This window comes from Mastigoproctus giganteus, chromosome 11 (assembly GCF_048544385.1).
Source record: "Mastigoproctus giganteus isolate SK-2022 chromosome 11, ASM4854438v1, whole genome shotgun sequence".
NCBI lineage: Eukaryota > Metazoa > Arthropoda > Arachnida > Uropygi > Thelyphonidae > Mastigoproctus > Mastigoproctus giganteus.
Genome location: NC_143585.1, coordinates 31,370,280 through 31,391,436, shown reverse-complemented (window position 1 = coordinate 31,391,436; position 21,157 = coordinate 31,370,280). Strand labels below are relative to the sequence as shown.

General features: G+C 37.0%; 1 protein-coding gene across 1 annotated transcript; it reads right to left on the bottom strand.

Annotated features, from left to right (window-relative positions):
* Positions 1–573: 573 nt before the first annotated feature.
* LOC150077865 (sialin-like) lies at positions 574–17,091 on the bottom strand. The gene is made up of 10 exons (XM_090384386.1): positions 17,008–17,091; positions 8,635–8,837; positions 6,228–6,458; positions 5,933–6,116; positions 5,458–5,591; positions 4,504–4,653; positions 4,103–4,235; positions 3,772–3,927; positions 3,283–3,368; positions 574–753 (listed from the first exon to the last, which is right to left on the bottom strand). The coding sequence occupies exons 1-10, from the start codon at positions 17,069–17,071 to the stop codon at positions 574–576; spliced, it is 1,521 nt and encodes a 506-aa protein (XP_090240512.1). The 5' UTR covers positions 17,072–17,091.
* Between the last annotated feature and the right edge of the window lie 4,066 nt (positions 17,092–21,157).

Below are 21,157 nucleotides of genomic sequence, written 5' to 3'. Positions count from 1 at the left end.
TGCCTAAAGTTTATAAAACAGGTCAACTGAAGGTTAACTTAATAAGGAAGTGAAAATAAATAACCCTTCCATTCTGCACTTAAAACTATGAACTTCGAAGGATTAACACAAGATGGTCGCACTAGTATGGTGATGCCATATAGTAAATAAAATTGCTTCCTAATTTTGCAATGAATATTGATATATGATATTGAATTTAGAAGTATTTAAGGACCTTTCCGTGCGCGTACCATTTCCACATGACTAGGAAATAGTTTATCTACGTAAAAAGTTAGTTATCCAATCATTACTTCTTTGGCATCAAGCAATCCTGCTTAGCAGTTAGCATCTCATTTCGGCATTAACACTAAAAGAAGTGATTTAGTTGGTTGGCACCATAAATATCAGACTATCACTGAATTCCTTCCTCGCTGGAATGTCTGTAACACGGTATACAATCAGATTCACTGATGAAACAGTTTAATGATTAAAATCATTCTTAGAATGATTGCAGCTGCAAACAGAAGATTGCAATGGCGTACAATTATTTTGTACAGCGATAACAGAAAGTCCATCTTGCAACCTAAATTTCAACTACGGATAAATCTTTTCTGAAGAGTTCTTTGGTTCATCGGATGTTGTCCAACTACTATCTTCTACCACAGCCCATGGTTGAGGTTCTGCAGAGCCGAAACAGAGGAACACGACAGCACCAAAAACGTACACCCCAACAGATGTGTAGAAAACGTAACTCCACTGCCGAAGACTACTATGCTGTTAAAGAAAAACAAAGAAAGATCAGAATAGCAAATTAGATACAATTTATCATTACGTCATTCATTTCTAAACTACTCTAATTTGAAAGAGAACAAAAATTTCTCACGGTACGAACTAATATCAGCAAGAAAATACAAATTTGAACCTTTATCAGTAGTACACTCACTGTTGTCTTTGTTGTAGTCTGGTTTTAGGAGCATCAATTACTAAGGCCATATTGCTCTTATATACTTTCTGTAAATTGCATGTGTTCTGTGGTCGATTTTCGGTTTTCTGGACGAAAAAACCAGAGTTTCAGGGAGAAAAAACCACGCTACTGTCGTCTGAGACAGACTAACTCAGCCACGTTGTGAAAAAGGCCCATAAAAAGTCTTGATGTCATCTTTCTGAAAGATCAATTGTTTTTCATTTGATCGACTAAGAAGTCTCAGGAAAACGTACAATATTTATGATACCACAGAACTTGGGAACATACCATGTAACAACTTAAGTTTGCATATTGCATGTTTATTTATCTGTTCATGCTAATTGTGAAAGCAATGTGAGACATCAATATAGTTTCTGTAATTGGGTCAGTTTGCTAAACAAAAATTCAATTTTTTAGAAGTAAAATTACGCAACCTTTGCCTGAGACCGACTAATATGGCCACACCGAAAAAATCGTACACAAATCCTTTGCGTCATTGATGGGATTCGAATTCGAGGTTTTTCTAACCGGTGCGTCGAGTAAGGTTATATAACCATTACGCTATCCGCGAGGCATGTCATATGAGACAGTACATTCATAGTTTCACCAAGAATAACCGGGAGGATCAAATTAAAACTACTTAAACCTGGCTCATATCCTTACACTATTCAGGACTGCTCCTGGGGTTATATACGACTGCGAGTAAATTTTTTTATTTGCATGCATCTTTTTATTTCATAAATGGTGCATTTAAAAAATGTACCATTTACATTAAATGATTCTGGACCTTTCTGCTGAATAAAAGTGAGGGATGAATTAACAGGTGGGTATATGCACCAGTTGATTTTGCGTGTCCAAATCTATCTGGCGAATGGAAATGCCTGGTATGTGGTACTCTACTGTCACATTTCTTGTGAAGGGATCTAGGAATATCTTCATTCCACCTATTTGCCTATCACTCGGTTATGTAAAAGACACACTGCGCGTGTCTTTTACATAACCGAGTTTTAACTGCTACTGTGATATCGCTCTCATATCAGCTCTGCAATTAACCATTTCTTCCCAGGAGTAAGGTTTCCAATACACGTTGAAGGTCAGCATATATCTGAAAATTTCATTTTTGCTACGTGGTCAGCAATTTGGTTACTTGAAAATATCATTTTAAGTGTGTTAGCATATATGCATAATAAATTCAAATACAAGTGGATGAAAGCTGTATCAATGTTGTTTACAAACACGAGAATCTAAACTATATGGGTCATCTCTGCTTTATGTAAAGAAATCTGAGCTGAGAAGTTTTTCCATGCCGATAATCACATACTAATCTCGTTGGCCAACTACAACAGATAATCTTATGACCCGGAAAACTTTCCCACACGCCCTAAATCGATTACAACCGCCAAATATAGACTTCTAAATTTTAAAACAACTTTATTGTACTTACATTGCCCTCACTTCAACGTGGAGCGTGCTAAATAATTTTATAGTTCTGAAGTGACATCTTTACCCTGCGCAAGCAATGAAGGGTAAGATGGCGAAATATTATCAGGGTACACTGAGAGGGATGAAAGCAGAGTTGTGTGGAAGAAAAATTTAAAGTGATATTGGATAGTGCAAAAGAACGTTGCCATTTTCTGTAAGTTTTTTTTGATCACCTCATACGATTTTCAAAAACAGACGAGAGGTTGAGCCCATCGAGAGGATATGATCCAAAATGATGGCAGATCATCGAATGAATAATCAATGAGTAAGAATTTTTTTATTGATTTCGCTTTTATAAAAAAAATTACATTTTATTAGGTGCTTCTGAAAATTCAATAATGTTCATATTTAGGATACCAGATAGGTAAAAAGCACATATAAAGCGAGGTGTCTGTAATGGGAACCACAGGAAAATCCTTCGAGAAGACTTCAAATATTGGAAACAGGATCGGATAAAGGGTGCCCAAGAACGTTACAATAATTTACATAAACGTAATGTTAACATGTGTAGTGTCTTATCCGTCTACAATCTAATTTTACTAGTTGTTTATGTTGTACCTGGATGTTCATTTGATAAAGCAACTATACCAGCCTTTCTGCGAGTGTCAGTTCCAGTCATCTTCACGTTTTTATCAACGTACTGAAGCGATCTTTGAAGCTTTGCTGATACTGAACATTGTGATGGCTGCTATAAATAGCCTCCATAAGTGAATGGTGCAATCTTACTTCCAAATTGTATTATGCAATCGTTTTACTAGGCAGGAATACTTACTAAATTAATAAATAACATATTTTTCTCTGTAAGAACCAACTTTTGTATATACACTTAGAGAAGAGATGAGGAACTTTAGACCTACCTGAGATTCTAAGAATACACCTGCCACATAAGGAGATATGAATCCGGGAATACTAGCAAAGGCATTGGACACTCCAAAGATTTTTCCTGAAAAGAAAATTTAATTTAGTCTGTACTTTTAATTTCATAAAAAAAGTGAAGAATTTAATTCCTTACAGATGAAAATTTTCGTATCTGTTTCTTTTATTCTCGACTTTTCATCCAACTCTGGTGCATGTACTCACAAAAGCAGTAAAGACCATGCGCAAATGCTATTACTCTCGAAAAAGTTTTCTATTTTACAGTTGTTTAAATGTAAAACGTCATCCAGTGGAAAATGTAACTACATTTTCCACTGGATGAAACACAGCCAATCACTTTCCTGATAGTGCCCTCCAATTCAATAACAATTCTTGGCTTAAAATTTTTATTTGACCAATCACCTGTATATCGTTATAAGTTGATACCCCTTCGTTCTGTGATCTTATATTTAGTATTAGGTTGATCGTACCTGCAAAATCGGGTGCCATATCCACTGTAACGGACACTTCTCCTCCTCCATAGAAACCATACAAAGCCATGGACAAAGTAAGTAAAACGACCACCAATATCCCGTTACAACCGACCTCTGGTACAATAGCCATACACGTGGCAGGTCCAAGCAAAGCTAAAAGGAAATGAATCATGTGATTAAGACCATCGTAACAAAACTATGGATACAAAAATGTGGAGTTCTTTTTTTAAAAAACATATTAAGCCAAAGTTTCCAGATTCCAAGTTTTGTTCAAATTTAAATCATCAAAACAAAATATCTTCGCAATCAAATGTTATGTCAGACTCACCTATTGTTTCAAATACTTTGTGGATCGTTGTAGGAGTCAAGCGTTTTCGATTGATCATGTGGTCCGATAAGTAACCAGAAAAAACGATGGACACACACAAAGCAATAGACGGAAGAGCGTTGAAGAGTCCATTCTGCAAATAAAGAGATTTAAAAGTGAATTTTATGCCATTATTATATGATAAAACACACATTTAATTTTTCGGATCAGTAAAAATTCAAATCTCATGATCTTTGAGGTATGAGATTCAATTAACTCCATTAATTCAAACGTAAACAAAAGGGTTAATTATTTTTTACCCTCTCCATTTTTTTCTGAACTCTACCTAAAAATTTAATGATATCCGTTATTAATAATTCTTTAAAAAACTCATACCACTCATATATCCACACATTTCTTACCTGTTGCATGGGAAAATGAAGGACATCTTCCAGATAGGCGGGCAATTTTGTTTGTAAACAAATAAAGCTCCAATTTCCGGTAAAACTAGCTATGGACAATGCCCAGAAGGGAACAGAGGTGAACACTTTAACCCAAGGTGTTGGATGAGTCTGAAAATTAAATTAAAACATTAAGATAAAGATAAGAGAATATTATATATTTAACAGCATCCAATGAGATCTTTATTATTTTTTTATTAACCACGAGTGTCTTCATTATTTTTATGCTTATAAATCTGAAGTGATTTTAAGAGGAATATTCCAAAAGTAGCACACACTGCGCACGTATTCCTCACATCGGAAGATATGTTGTCTATATAGACAGCATAAAATGTGCTTGTACTCCATGAGGACTTGCGTTGTGATAGAGTACGAGCACCATGAGGTACCTCCATATAGTCCTGATATGTCCTTGCAATTACGATCTATTCAACAGATCTTTGTCCAAAGGCAGATCTCCACAGGTCTGTCTTTAGAAGCATTGAGTGCAGCAGTGACCCAATACATGAGATACTTCAGGGAACGGTTAAAACGGCATTGAAAAATTACCTGAATGCTGGGAAGCAGTCATAAGGCGTGAAGTAGACCACATTGAGGATTTTTAATGTGTGCTTGTAAAGAGTTATGCATGGTGTAACGTTGTAATGGAGCGATGTAATGCAATGCGTAAGCTGCTAGGCTATTTTGTATTTAGGGCTGCACCGCAGCAATGGTACCAGACAACCAGTAATGGCACGCAACTTGGATTTCTACTGGAGCAAAATCCAAGTTTTCCTTAAGCCACAGGAGAATGTGATGGAGCATTCCTGGTTCATTCAGTAAAGAAGTAGGCAAAAAATAATAATCATTTAATAAATTTTAAGCTAATCGGCTTATTTAAAAAACAATCTTTGCTAGCTGAAGGATTTCAATTACCTTTTCATCCTTCGACTTGTTGGGCAAGTTCTTTTGAATATAATTGAATTCGGCAGCGGATATTCTGGGATGTTGAGAAGGCGAGTTGTATACTAAGAATGACCAGAAAATGAACCAAACAAAACCAACGGATCCTAAAAGGCAGGAAAAGAAGACATTTCACTTTTCTTTCTGGAAACTAATTTTATACACATCATAATTCATTTTTGCCAGCGTCACTTCTATTTAGTGTAAAAAAACGACAGACATTAAATATATTAAAACAGATTTAACAAAAATTCGATAGTTTTTTATAAAAATGTAATCAGTTCCATCCCACGCCACTTGTTTTGAAATATTTAAGCCTATTAAAATGTAGCTCAGTTCGATTGCTGTTAACCATTACGTTGAATATAAATAATAATGGTATTTGTTTAACTATTACTCACTACGAAAATGCAATTTAAAAATAGTTAGAGAGCGAGTGAGTACTTACCTAATACGTAAAATGCTGATGGCCATCCACCTGCAAACCCGTAAGCACACAAGTAACCAGTAAGAGGCATAGCTAACACATTACCAAAATGGGTTCCGATGGTACAAATCGACAGCAGTGTACTTCGTTCCTCAATAGGGGCCCAGCTTGAAAAAAGCGTATAAACTGCCGGGAAGATTACGCCCTATAAAAATATTTTAGTGGATACAGGGTCAGAAATTGTTGCCATTTCGTTTCGAAATTTGACTTAAACGCGAGAATTGCTAAATAGTAAAATGTATCTTTGGCAACTTACGTGGGACAGACCAAGTAATAGTCTGGTAATGACCACAGCGATGACATGGATGCTTACAATGGTGGGAGTAAACATGGTAAGCATGGTAGAAATGAACATAGCACCTCCAAACAGCCATTTTGGTCCGGTGAAATCACTCAGATTTCCACCAGATATTAATGCGATCACGTACCCATAGAAGTATGATCCCAGCATTATTCCTTGCATGGAAGGACTCCAGTTATAGCTACCCTGTAGCAGAGGTAAAAAAAGAAAAGAAAAATGAATATACAGATTAGGGAGATGGGCACCAAAACTTGAAGCGATGCATCCTTTTTTAAAATCCTTTCGGTATTTGTACTTAATAAATGAAATATGAATTTTTATAAACAAAAAAATGTAAAAAGCAATAAGTTTTTATATATATATATATATTTAAAAAGCATGTTATTTGCAATATATCGTATATAGTTAGTTATCTGAGTTATCTCCAAGAATCCACCTATGCTTAAATCCTTCACTTCCTCCTCCATTTCTAAAAAGTCATTGGTACAAAACAAAGTGAATCATGTGTTTTCGAAAGTTCAGCTTTCTGATATTAACGTAGGTAAAAAGAAAAAGAAAGAAAAACAAGGTTCTTTTTTGAAAAAAAAGAAGGCTGGCGTCATTCTAATCAATATTCGTCTTTCTATATCTTGCAGCAGTTTTTAATGAGTCACAAACTGGTAATTTTCAGCCACGATTTCTTTCTTCTTTGCATATATGAATAAAAGTCCGGATTCCATTAAACAGAAGAAATGCTTCTATAAGTAGCCCCATATTTCCAAAGATAATTACAATTAACGGTTAATCTCTTCAAGGATTCTCTCAACGATCCTGTCAAAAATTTCGCATTAAAAACCTCCAAGAATCTTGAGACTCATCATGAAGTAAAGATTCTCTGTAAACTGCGAAAAGAAAAACGCGTTTCCCTATTATCTAAATTTTATTTATCCAAATAACAATTTAGAATAAATTCTATTAAATTACGCCAGATGCGATCCCTTTTCAAAGACCAGCAGAAATCCGTCATCATGTTGATGTTCCATCTTTCCTGATGCCGATGGAACCAAGATAATCTGGGGGCAAAAAGTGAGAGCGCAAGAAACCAGCCTTCATGTTCATCTTTCGTCTTAATTTTTGATACTTAGAACATATTTTCAATGATATGTAATTCGCATCTTTCTTGTTCCTTAAAAGATCCACATCTCTTACCATAAAAACTGAGATCGTTTTGCGTGACCCACTGCAATTAGAAGGCGCTGAGGCGTCAGTATATTAAGTCTGTGTATATACTTCGGTCGGTTTTTTGGACGAAAAGTCCCTCAAGAGAGGGTAAAAGAAGCCTATAAGAATTCAACGTATCACTGATAGGTTTGAACTCGAGTTGTTTCCAACCAGTTGTTCACCCAACTGTAATAATAAAAAATGCAATATCATTACCGTGTATTTTATTCAAAATACATTGACGTTTTTCGAAAAATCTGTATACGATGCATAAGAATGGATATCATTTTGAACTCTGTATGTACAAATTAATAAAATAGACATTTTTTCATCCTCCGTTTTGGCTCTCTCTACCACTATGACTCTATTTCCGGGTTTTATCTTTTCCAGGTCTTGTTTCCTTGCTTGTCAAACGCCTATCGGATTGGAGTTTGCAGACATCGCTTAGAATTTCCTGTTTTCGCCTACTTCTTACAGCAGACGTCTAGGTTGTTTGTTTGCTATTTTTATAATTGATACTGGGAACATTCGATCAATCATTTGGAGGAATTTAAGATGTATGTTTTACGTGGCTTTTTTTCTTATGTCCTATGGATTTCCTTTCTAGTTTAGATATGGTAGTCACTATTGTGCATCTGTTCGTTTATTCATTATCTTAGCTAGCACAGTCAGTCTGCTTTTCCTGGATGAGATAATCTGAGGTTCTAAGTTGAAGTCTGTATAGATACTTTGAATTGTTTTACTGAGAAGTCTAAGCAGACAGTATTCTGCAAGCCACGTTTTTAATTTCTGTTCGATCTGGGTGTTACAAACCACCGTTGGAATCATAAAAACCATCCTCTGAGCTGTAGTAACTGCTGAACGCGCACCAACGATCATACTTCTTTGAAAGTCCAATAGATTTCGTTTTATTTTCTGTTCCAATGAACTGATCGGGCAGTAGCCGAGACACGCTGCTTTGTAGAGCTTTCTTACATACATGAACACCATGTGACTTTATAAAGTTACCAGGCAGTACATGTGGGTGGATTTATACCGATATAGTTACCACAGCCTTCAAGGTATATGGCATTTCAAATGATTTAGAATTTTCAGCTACATTTCATTGAAACTGCACTCTATTAGAAATGTTTGACACAAAATAGACCATTCTGTTACTTACCCCTTCATAAGTGGATGTCGCATTTGCTCCTGGATATTCTTTTGGGCATTCTCCGGTGTGATTTCGACCACTTCCTGTTTCACTAGTGGAAGAACTATTTACCATTGCAACGAGAGCAAAGTTGAAACAAACTCGATGAGCAAACATAAGACCCAGACCCCAGAAGGTGAAAAATGTTAAGATGTATCTTGCTGGGAAGCATTCTGAAAAACAAGTAAACTGATTTTTATGCAACTAGGAAACAATATGATTTACATAAGAGTATAAAATATACAATGGTGCAAACATTGTTTCCCTACAAACGTTGTATAATTTTGTATAATAGTTAAATGATCTCAGCAATGGTTGGCAATGGTCTCCACAAACTGAAGTGGATATTTCCTAAAACGTTTTACTTAAAAGATTATTTTAGAAAATCAATAACGATCCTTAACTATTATGTTAAATACTTGATTAGGGCTGATAAAATCTGGTTCGATAGAAGAATCATCAATAATATCGACACCAGCAAGTCTTTAGATCCTGACAGAGTTTCTCCACTTGTTCCTAACACTTAATGCTCCGGATTAATTCCTGTTTCAGCCTTTAGATTATCATTCTTATCCTTTCCAAAGCAATGGAAAAATCCATTAACAGCCATCTTCTATACAAACTTGAACCATTCAATCTTATTAATGATTGCCAATATGGATTCACTATCGATCCACTGGTGATATGATGGCTTCTGCAAATCATCTTTGGAAAATGCTATGAAAACGCTGGGATAGACTCAAGCAGTTGCGATCGATATTTCTAAGGCTTTCAGTCGTGTTTTTCATAAAGGCCTTCTAAAAAAGAGTTCAACTTATTTCCTGCGTTCCGATTTTTGAAATTAGTCAGCTGTCTTTCTGACTGCTCATAGCGTGACGGCAAATTGTTTTTCCTCTACCATATCATAATGCTGGTCTAGCTCAAGATTCTGTTCTTTCACTTATCCCTTTTTTTTTCCCTCATGGATAACACAGTTTGTATAATCGCTGTCCTTCCCCACACCGAGTGAGAAAGACCTGAGTTCGAATCCCATGAAAAACGCGAGGAATTTTTGAGTCATTTTCAAAGTGGCCCAGTTAGTCAGTCTCAGTCGAGGGTAGCATGGTTATTCCCGCAAACTCAGGTTTTTCATTAAGAAAACCGACCACAGAATGCATGCCATTTACAGACATATGGCACAAGTTGCTGATGCGCCTAAAACCCTACAATAACAACAACAACCTTTTTTTTCCTGCTTGTATATTAATAACTGTCTTTCACTGTCTCAAAAATACTAGCCACAGTTTTGCTAGTGACAGTACACCACATTACACTCTGACAAGGCCTAATCATCACAAACTACATCCAAAAGAGAACAATGAAGTAAATTCCTCACTTACAGACTCGCTCTCTCCTCCTTATCATGTAGATGTTAAGTTCCTAGCATTTTCTACAGATATTAGTCTAGTGAGGAAATTATAAATGGCGTTTCGGAACTTATTAGGTGCAATATGGCCTAAGTAGCCATTGCACCGAAAAAATCCAACAACAACAACAGAACTTATTCTTTTACATGCCTTGACAAGAACCTCATCTGCGTACTTGCCTAAAAAAATTCTCACATTGTGAAGCAAGTCACCACGAGTTGCCCCTGAGTTGCACTTAAAATAAAGAGCATGGCTCCCAGGCCTCTCGAAACGAATGACAAGTAATGAGACTGGTGCAATATCACAGAGCCCATATCAGACATGCATAACAAATTATCCTGTACAGTATAAGTCAATAGGATAAAAAGAATGTTTAAAATAAGTTTTTGAGTGTCGATTCTTTAAGTAAAAATCTTAAAGAAAAAAAAGGTGAAAGAAAGGGAATTCATAGTAATTGTGCATACTTAGACCAACATACCTTTCATAGTCCAGCGAATTCTGTTAGCAGAACGTAATGAAAGAAAAAACCAAGACATATTTACACATGCGTTAATTCGTGAACTCATTAAGGTTCACCTTCGCATTAAACAAAAACTTTAAAGACGAACACAAAACAAATGCTGTTTACCACTGTTACGAAAGTGGGCGAAGGAATTGCATGAGCTACCAAAATAACCCACAGGTGTGCTTTAACCTAGACGAGACTGCGTAACCTTGTCATTTTGTCTGCGTTCGTTTCAATAACAGACAGCTGTTGTAAGAAGAGTAAAAGTACTCCAAGTTGTACTTTCACGACAAATGCATGTAAGTGTTCTGAATCTAAAATGCATTACTTTTGTAAAAGTTCTTTATAGATAATATTTTCATTGTAGATTTGGATTGGAGGTGCGAGTGTACCGTCCCTGTGATATTTGTGATCCAAATAGATCGCAGAATATTGTGGAGTTTGGTTATATAGGTCAAAAATAAAGTTTCAGGTCAACGTTCGTTGGCCTGGAACCTCATTAGTTATTTAATCGATAAATTCCCTTCTAGATGACATGATTTTAGAACTCATTTATATTACAATCTTTCTGTCAAAAGAAGCAAGGAATAATAAGGGGTGAATAAAAAGGATTTGATCACTTATACCTAAAGTATTACAAACATATATGAAGCTCTTATCCATGGCACTAACAGTTCAAACGTTATCAATGTGCTTATGTCCTAATTTACAAAGATGGTCATTTGCGGAACAACTTTTATATTTAAAAATTAACTTATTAAATTCTAATTAATATCAAACTCGATTCCTAGCTGAGAATTTTCGAATAGAGATGTGATTTATCTTTCTAGATGCAAACATTGAGGCCAATGTGGTAAACAAACATTAAAGAATTGTTTCAGTATTACGTATAATATGCAAGGAAGCCACAGGTTTTTGGTGCTCTGGCCAAAAAAAAGAAAAGATAAGAAAATACAATACAAGTCATGCGCTTCCCTCCTCACCTAGATAACTATCCAGTTGACCTTGAATTCCCTAACTGCGAAGGCAACGTGTCCAGCAATGAACAACTCGTTGGCTGAAAGAAAACTTCCTACAATCTAGTCTAACCTCTTTCCCTATAATATGAATTTATGGCCCCTAGTTCTGAAATTCTTTAAAACACTGAAAATTCCACTTTCATTCATTTTACTAATCCCTCTCAGAGTCTTATTATTATTATTATTATTATATTATCATTATTATCATCATCTGTTTATTCACCTTAGGTTCACCCTTGAACACACTCCTAGCCCACCCTCCAAGCCCACTGGGGTAAGCAATGTCTTTTTTTCAGATGAGGTCTCCATACTTGGACACAGTATTTCAAATATGACCTTACAATTGCCTCATACAGTGGGATTATGACCTCCCCATCTCTATAGGATAATGTTTGATAAATCATTGATGGGACATCATTGGGCTTTCCTGGCCACCTGTTTAAGCCGCTCAGAAAACTTCATATTTGCCCGTAATAACGTAACTCCCAGATACCTTTGTTTCCTTGTTTTTAAAACAAGTGGGTAAATGTATTCTGCAACCACTCAGCAATCCATCTTAGAATCTTTCCAGTAATCCGAACATGTTCCAGCTTAAACAGTAACCTCTCATGAGGGACTTAGGTGTACAGTATCTTTTTAATTTGTTGGTAATCTATAATTGATGTTTAAACTTTTTTTTTTTTTTTTTAAGTTTTGATAATGTACACAACCCTGGAAAACTTCGAAAAAGTTGTAGTAAGGATTCCTTTAGTATTCAAATTTCTCATACTTAACCTTTTAGCACCCGTGATGTAGAAATTATCATGAAAGTTACCTTTCCAAACTTTAATCAGTCGGTTGCATAGGTTTGTTCATGTACAGTGCCCTACCAAATAGTGGTGTATTCGGGCCGGAACCAGCGAAACGACTTTCCGGTACTTTTTTCTAAATGTCATAATAGAAAATCATTAAATTTATACACCTAATATTATGAAACATAATCAAAGGGGAGGGGAAAATATCTATTTTACCCATTGCTACTAAAAATATATTAATAGTAACCTTTAAAATTAATAGATTTATTTAAAAACAAAAATATAAATTTCGCAATGAAACTTGAACGTTTCTTACAAAAGTACAATGTGGTAGATAAAGAGATCCAACGAATGGGATATACTGTGATGCGTGCGAACGCTGCATTTTGATTCGCCATGAGCTGAACGCTAGAACTGGTTGTTCTATGAACCATGAGTCTGATGGTAGGTAGTTGTTAGCGCATCGGCTTCTGTGGCCATAATGCACCTTCCAAGGTTTTTTTTGCAGTACTTTGATCCAAGCCCGAGGCGGGATTCGAACCCGCGACTTTTGGGTTGCCAGGCAGGCACTTTACCCACCTGGCTAGCCCGGTCGGCACATGAGTCTGAAGTCTGATTCAGTACTGTACTGTACAGTCGATGTGGCGTTATCATATAGTCTTCTGGAGAACGAGTGTTCTGGTACTATTTTTTTAAGCAATACACCTCTGCTACCTAGAGTATTTGGAAATCCCCATCCCAATGTAGTTAACGAGATGAATACAAAGCATGAACAGATTTGTAATTGCTCAAGCAATAGCAAAGACAACAGAATGAGCCGCAGCAGGGGCTCACGATTTTGAAAACGATTAATCGTTCGTCGTATGCCATATCAGCAATTTGCCAACGTCACAGGTTTCAACCCTACAAAAGTCAATCGTAGTCAATGTAATGAAAATATATACGAACAGAAGTAGCCCATGTGTGCGCGAAAACGATCAGCTAGGAAAAAAAAGCTGACATAGAAATCACCGATCCCTGCATTACTGGAATTGTGTTTTTTTGTGTTCAAGAAAGGTGGGCTAGACACCAGGGGTGCCTAGCCCACCTTTCTTGAACCGTAGAACAGATTCTATGACAAGAAGAACAATGTGAGCCCCCAGATCAGACAGTGGAGTACGTCACCTTCGCAGTGCATTGTGCCCGAAGTAAAATTCAAAGGCGGCAGGATCATGGTGCGGATGTTTCTCGTGTTTTGAATAGAACCATTGGTTACAGTACCACGAACTATAAGTGCCAAGTCTTACACAAAACATCTTGGGCAATTCCGTGCCCAAACCCTGGCAGGTCTCTTTAAACAGGTCCTGTCCATCCTCCAACACGATAATGCTCAAAACACGTACAACTAGTAGTAGGAAAACCATGTCCTTCAATTCCTTTAGTCTCGAGTGTAAGGGTCCGTACTGAGATGTACGGACCCTTACAAAAATAAAAAAAAAACGTTTTCGGATGCCTATATACAACATGTGCATATATTATATACAGGGTGTCTCACAAATATTGGTACAAACGTTTAGGGAAGGTAGGTAACATCTAAAGGAATGTGAATCGCATAGGAACCCATAACCAGAAACGTCACGGGAAAGTAGTAGCAGAGGTACAAGAAGCAGAAATGACACAAGACAGTAATTAGTGGCAAACGTTTATTTGACATAATATTAACAATGGAGTACGACATGGATGCATTTCATGATGTTACAACAGATGCTCGAAGGTTCCACCATGAGACGCGATGCATGCGTCACACCGACGCAGCATGGATTGGGACGCCTCCGTAGCCGGGTGGGGAGGAGCAGCAGTGCGTAGCACATGCTTCTTGGTTAGACCGGAGTTCGAGCCCGTCACCACCAAATACGGAGGATGCAGAAAGGTCAGGGAATGACCACCGCATATTCCCGGAGCAATATGACCTTAGTTGCTAATGCGCCTAAAAACCAAATAACAAACAAAGTATTTCAAGTATTCAAAGTATTTTATTATTTTTTTTGGCGGGCTCCAGGGTTTCCCCTATTCGAAACAACAAAAAAAAAACAGCACATGGATTGGCGGACACGGTCTAACACACCTGGAGTTTTTTTTGACAGTAGCAGCAGCGCAGACGAGTCTCGCCACGAGATCCATTTCCGTCACCACAGGCGATTCATACAAGATAGATTTGAGGGAACCCCACAGAAAGAAATCAAGGCTCGATAAATCAGGTGAGCGTGGGGGCCAGGCAACGGGTCCACCACGGCCAATCCATCGACGCCCAAAACGCCTGTTCAAATGGTCACGAACACACCTTCCATAATGGGCAGGCGCCCCGTCATGTTGAAACCAAATGTTGCGTCTCACATTTGCTGGAACATCGTCAAGTAACTCTGGTAGAACTTGTTCAAGAAAGATCCGATATTTAGCGGAGCTCATGCGGGATGGTAACAGGTATGGGCCGACTAAGCAGTCACCGACCATACGTGCCCACACATTTATTGCGATGCGATGTTGTGCCGCATGGGGGCGCACATCATGTGGGTTGTCGTGAGCCCACACATGAGCATTGTGCTGATTGAATAAGCCTCATCCGTGAACAAAACATAGGCTGGAAAATTCAAGTCTTGAACACTTTCTTGGAGAAACCGCTGCGCAAAAGCCACACGTTCAGGATGATCTTGGGGGAGCAGTAACCGAACCCGTTGTAGAATAAAAGGGGTGTAAGGAATCGTCGTGCCAGACACGCTGTGCACTGCAACGAGACACTCCTAAAGCAGAGGCAACAGCACGTGTGCTGGTAGTAGGATTATTCTGGACGGCATTCAACACACTTTTTTCCATGGCGGGAGTTCGCGTCGAACATGGTCTGCCCGCACTACTCCTGTTACCTCTAAATGACCCATAATCGCACAAATTTTGATGCACACGCGCAAACAAACCAAACGGTGGTCCGGTACATGTCTGTCTGGGAAGCGTTCTCCATAAATTCGTTGAGCGGCTCATCCATTGCCCTCTGCTAATCCATACACTAGATGCACGTCTTCCAGCTCACAGTTCGTATATCGATGTATGGTCTTGGTGCGGCAACTACCGCGCCGTCTACCGACTTACGGTGACGTTTCCGGTTGTGGGTTCCTATGCGATTCACATTCCTTTAGATGTTACCTACCTCCACTAAACGTTTGTACTAATATTTTTCAGACACCCTGTATATAGTCGACCACCGTTTTGCGGATCCCCTGGAACTGGTCTGTGGACCCCAGTTTGGGAAACGCTGCCTTAGTCGACCCGGCGTAAGGACCTCAAACATCTTTGGTCTGAACCGGTACTCCGGATCAGGATGTAGCCAATACTCCCCTCTTGTACAGTTGAACTAGCAACTGCAGTTAAGGGGAGACAAATTCCTACTGCCTGCCATAAGGAATTGTACAAAAATATTCCCACGGCAGACTGACACTATCTCTGAGGCCGTAGCCGAGTGATCAAGCGCGCGGATGCATAAGTACACGTGCCTTGAGTGACCCGGGTTCAAGTCCATGACTTGAACCCGGGATAACTGAATACGGTGCTGTTTCTTGTATTATCTCTACCTTGTGAACTCCTCTGACCGTGTGGTCGTCCCGGAGTATAAACAGAAAATTTATTTAAGATTAATTTTATTTCAGATTAATAACGTGTTAACCTTATTAATCTGAAAATCAAAACTTGTGTTTTCACAAACGTGGTGATGTCCAAATACTTTTAGTAGGGTAGTGTACTTACCTACTGTCTACAAATGAAATTCACTTAAAGAAAAAAAAACATATATATATATATATATGTATATATAAGACGTACATGCGCACGCGCACAGATACTAACGAATGTTTACTTAATAGCAAGTAATAAAATAAGAAATTTCAATTAAATTAACAGAGTTCACAGGCTTGCTTAACATTGTAAAACGTTTTTAGTTTTTCTCCAAATTCCACTTGGTTACTTACAATTATCGCTCAACACCTGTTTGAGATTCGTACAAGTTTGTGCAAGCCTGTTAGTACGCAGCAACCTCTAAAATAGCTAAAAACGGCATCGTTTTAGTTATATCTCATATTATGAATACCTTCACAACGAGTTGCCATGATATTGCACTACCTCGAATAAGTAACGCTTCACCAATGAAGAAGACTATTGTTACCGTCTAGGCGGTAATATCCGCTGAGAATAAGTAACAAAATAGTTTTCTCCATTGGTGAAGTGTTACTTATTCGAAGTAATGCAATATCATAGCAACTCGTTGTGAAGGTATTCACCATATAAGAGATATAACTAAAACGATGTCGTTTATAATGAAAGAAGTATGCACAAAACTTTGTAAACCATTTCAGAAATTTATCTTCCAAAGCCGCTCAGAATTGAAGGGGGGGGATATGTAATTTAAAAGACATTGTGTGCGTGTGATGACAGATTTTTAATATTCATAATTAAAACTTCGGAATTAAAACAAATAGGCTTAGAATTCTAAAAATTACATTCCACAGTCGACACTTTTCAGAGTTTTGGAGTACACTGACATAATTGTTTTAAATATGCAACTAGTTACGAAATGTGATCTATAACCACTGACTTACCTGACAATGAGAATGTGACACTTTGGCTTTGGGGTTTCTCTCTTTGTCCTTCTTTTGCTTCCATTTCGCAAGTGAATTATGAATGGATTTGGCCGGAATCGAAGGCGCCTCTGAGTCTCTTATAACGCTCTGGCTAACCCGACGATCGCACGATTAAACGTCATCATAGTTGCTTAAGAAGACTCGCGTTTTGCTATTGTTAGAGCAAAATAATCCTCCTTTAACACACCATGACAAGGCTAAGATAACACGAGTTCAGCTGGAATTAAGTGGAGAAAGAACGAATCAAAATGTGGTTGTAATAGCTTTGTTTATACTTTAATATAGCCTTTGTGAATTAATCAAGTACGTACTACCATATTGTCTACAATTTTTGAAAATTGAAAGCGCAGAAATACAAAATATTTAAGCGAAAGAGGTAGCATGAGGTGATCACGTGTTAATTTCGAATAGCTGAACGATCGACGAAGTGTTATTTTGGCCATTGCACCTATGGAATTAAAATGCTATTTTGAGTATTTATTTTCAGTAAGCTACAATAATAGAACTTTTACAACTTCGATCTCCCTCTAACGGATAAAGTATGTTTTTTATAATTTGGACAAAAATAATTTCGTCTGCCTTGTGAAATAAGAATTTTACTTGTACCGAGTATGTTTTTTTTATTATTATTTATTATTTTTATTTACTTATTTTTTTCATATGATCTTAAATTAATAAATTTCGTATTCAGCAAAATAAGAATCAATTTATGTACGTAAATTGAAAATTACAAACTGAAGTACAAATTATAACTCCCTCTAACGGATAAAGTGTCATTATTGTAGTTTGTGGAAAATAATTTCACATGCTGGTAAAACAGAATTTTTCTTGTACAGGATACTCATTTTTTTATTTCTTTTCATGCGATTTTAAATTAAGGAAACTTCGTTTATTATTAAAAAAATACGAAAATCAATTTATGTACGTAATTCTGAAGTTGTAAACTGCGACACAAAAAATGAAAGTGACTTCAAACTCCCTCTAACGGATAAAATGTGCTTACTATAATTTGACTCAAATAATTTCGTCTGCTTGTGAAAATATAAGCATTTTGCTAGTACGTGAACTTTTTTTTTTTTCATACGAGCTTATTTATTATTATTATTATTATTATTATTATTATTATTATTATTATTAGCCATATGGTACAAGGAAGCCTGAGGCTTATGCTGCACCAGCCAAAAAAAAAAAAAAAAAAAAATTCCTCGAGTTACCCCTGTGCGTGTGTGTGTGTGTGAGAGAGAGAGAGAGAGAGAGAGAGAGAGAGAGAGAGAGAGAGAGAGAGAGAGAAGGCATCACCAAGAAAGAGAAGAATGATGATATCCAGCTCAGGACCCTGGGTTTGCCAAGCCCATACTCACCAGATGTGAGCCCCCGGGGATATATTAAGGAACTTCATTTTTTAGAAAAATACAAAATCGATTTGTGTATGTAATTTGGATGTTGTAAATGAAATATGGTAAAGGAAGAAATTTTCAGTTATGCACAAATAAATATATAAAAATAGAACTACAATTGAACAATCTCTAAAGGAGCTTCATTTGCAAGTACTGGATCACATGTAAGCTATCACTTAAAAAATAACATGTATCTCTACACTATGTTTTTACTGTGAATTAGTTTTTAGATATTATTGATTTATCTCAAGAAGAACTGATTATCAATTGGTTTTCCATTTCCTTTGAAGGCGAGCAAGTGAATATCATCCTTTGGTAAATATTACTCTTCTTTTTCATGGATTTATATGATGTCCATGAATTGGCAATTTCTGTACATAGACTATCCGATAAACATATAAACATATCTTTATATGTTTATCGGATACCAGAGTTTTTTCAATTTCAGACTTCTTTTGGCCCATTTCTTAAAAAAAAAAAAAAAGATTGTAAAATCACCTCTCTCTCTCTTTGGCGTTAAAAATCTCACGGAACTCAGTTTGAAGCTTATGACCTGGACCATAATATAGTGGTATATTCGTCGAGTTAGGTTTATCAATGGGACATACAGTTCATAATTTTCTTGATTGGGAGAAATGGAAATTAATTCTTTCAGTTATGTTTAATAAATCAAATGTTCATAGTTTAATAATGAACAGTCCTTTCAGATATGTTTTTTTTTTTTTTTTTTTGGCAACTGTGGTGTTGATGTTCAAATGGAATTTCTGTAGATTGCAATTTTCAAGAAATACATACGAAGGAGGGTTGTACCAAAGAGCAGAAGTGGATGGGACAAATGAAGAAGAGTTGAGGTACTTACTTCAGTGAGTTTGAAGGTGAACAGTGAATAGATGTTAGATAGCTGATGCAGGTATTCGGACCGGTTTGGAAGAGAGCAGTGGAATTAGATATGCCATTTCGGAAGAGCAGTGCCCATGGAAATGTCTATAGGAAAGGACTGCAACAGACAGAGAGTGTAGAGAATTCTTTAGAGAAAGGCCATTCATTAACTTGCCCTAGAGCAAACACAGTTGGCATAATCACCGTCCTCCCACACCAGGTAACAAAGACCTGAGTTCGAATCCCCCCAGTGACGCTAGGAATTTTTATGGGCCTTTCACAACGTGGCTGAATTAGCCGCTCTCAAGCAAGGGTAGCATGGTTTTTTCTCACGGAAACTCGGGTTTTTCTTCCAGCAAACAGCAAATCGACCACATAATACACAAAATTTACAGACATAATATACACGGCGTCATGTAGCCGATGCGCGTAAAACCTTACAACACCCAACCAACGAACCATTAATTAACTTGATTTCTTCTTTTGAATAGCGTCTAGGACAGGGGCAGAAACCCTTACCACCATATGCGCTACTTTTCAAAATATCACGCTGTCTAGAAATGTAGTGATCACGGTTTATTTATAAATGTATTCCTATATTAAATGAAATTCTCTGATTGTAGAATTACACATTTCTTTTATAAATACTCATTAAGGAGTTACATAAAAGTCTGAAGTAAAAAATTAGGCAAGTAATTAATGAGATTTCTGACATTGATATTCTCCATAAAATTATATTACAATTACATTATTATTTCTTTTCTATACATAGAGACTAATTATTTATAGCCCCAGATGTGGAAACAGTGTTCCATGGCATGGCATGGCGGAGTTGAGATTTGTACAGAGTCAGTAAGCGTGTTTAGAAAGAAAGGTTACGCAGAGAACAGAGGGGGACTGCCTACATTTTTCAATTCAGAGGAAGCAATATTTGTGATATGCTTATGCGAAGAAAGGCGACAAAACAGGGTTATTCCCTGTAAAGAAATGTGATTTTACCTAGAAATCTAAGTTTTGTTGAAGAGAGAGCAGCAGGTTCTCTTTAGCGAAGAATAAGCCATGACTGGAGTTTAGAAAGGCCGAAGTTAGTTAAGTTTTCTTCTTCCAAGGGATACAATTACTTTTAAAAATCGTTTAAGGAACTAATGATGGTGATGGGTGATGGACTTTTGCATATCAGGGTTTGTTGAACAAAAATTGAAATTTATTAGTATTAATAAGGCCAAATTATGTAAGAAAGCGGACTTTTTCTGCATCAGCCAAAATAATAATAATAATTAACATCTACAAGGAACTCCAGAAGCAGCGATCTTGAACACCTGTAGGACAGTCAGAGAATTCCTTGAGTAGTAACAATAATTGTTGAATGAAACAATCACCTCATGCACCTGGTACCAGTACTCGTCGAGGAGATGGAAAAAAACTCATAAAGATAAGAAAAAAGATAATAATAATGAAGTAAAACAGAGTATTCATGCTGTCTCCATTCGCACAAGGCAGGTGGTAACCATAAAACTCCTCTTTGAAATCAGACTTACAGCCTCTCTCAGTAACCTAAAGGAGATAACCTGTTCTAGTGTTTGAGAATCTTCTTTTCATGGATGAACTTCATGTATCTAACCTTCTGTTATTCTCTCAATTTTTATATCTGTGCCCACTGATTGTGTTCTCATCTACTAGGGGGAACAGACCTTCCTCATTCATTTTACTCAGTCCCTTAGTCAATCAGTTTTCCCTGCGCACTGAGTGGCCACTTTATTCAGTACCACCACGTACTAAAGATAGGTCTTCCCCTTTAGTCCTAAAAACAATCTGCTGGCACGGACTCAACG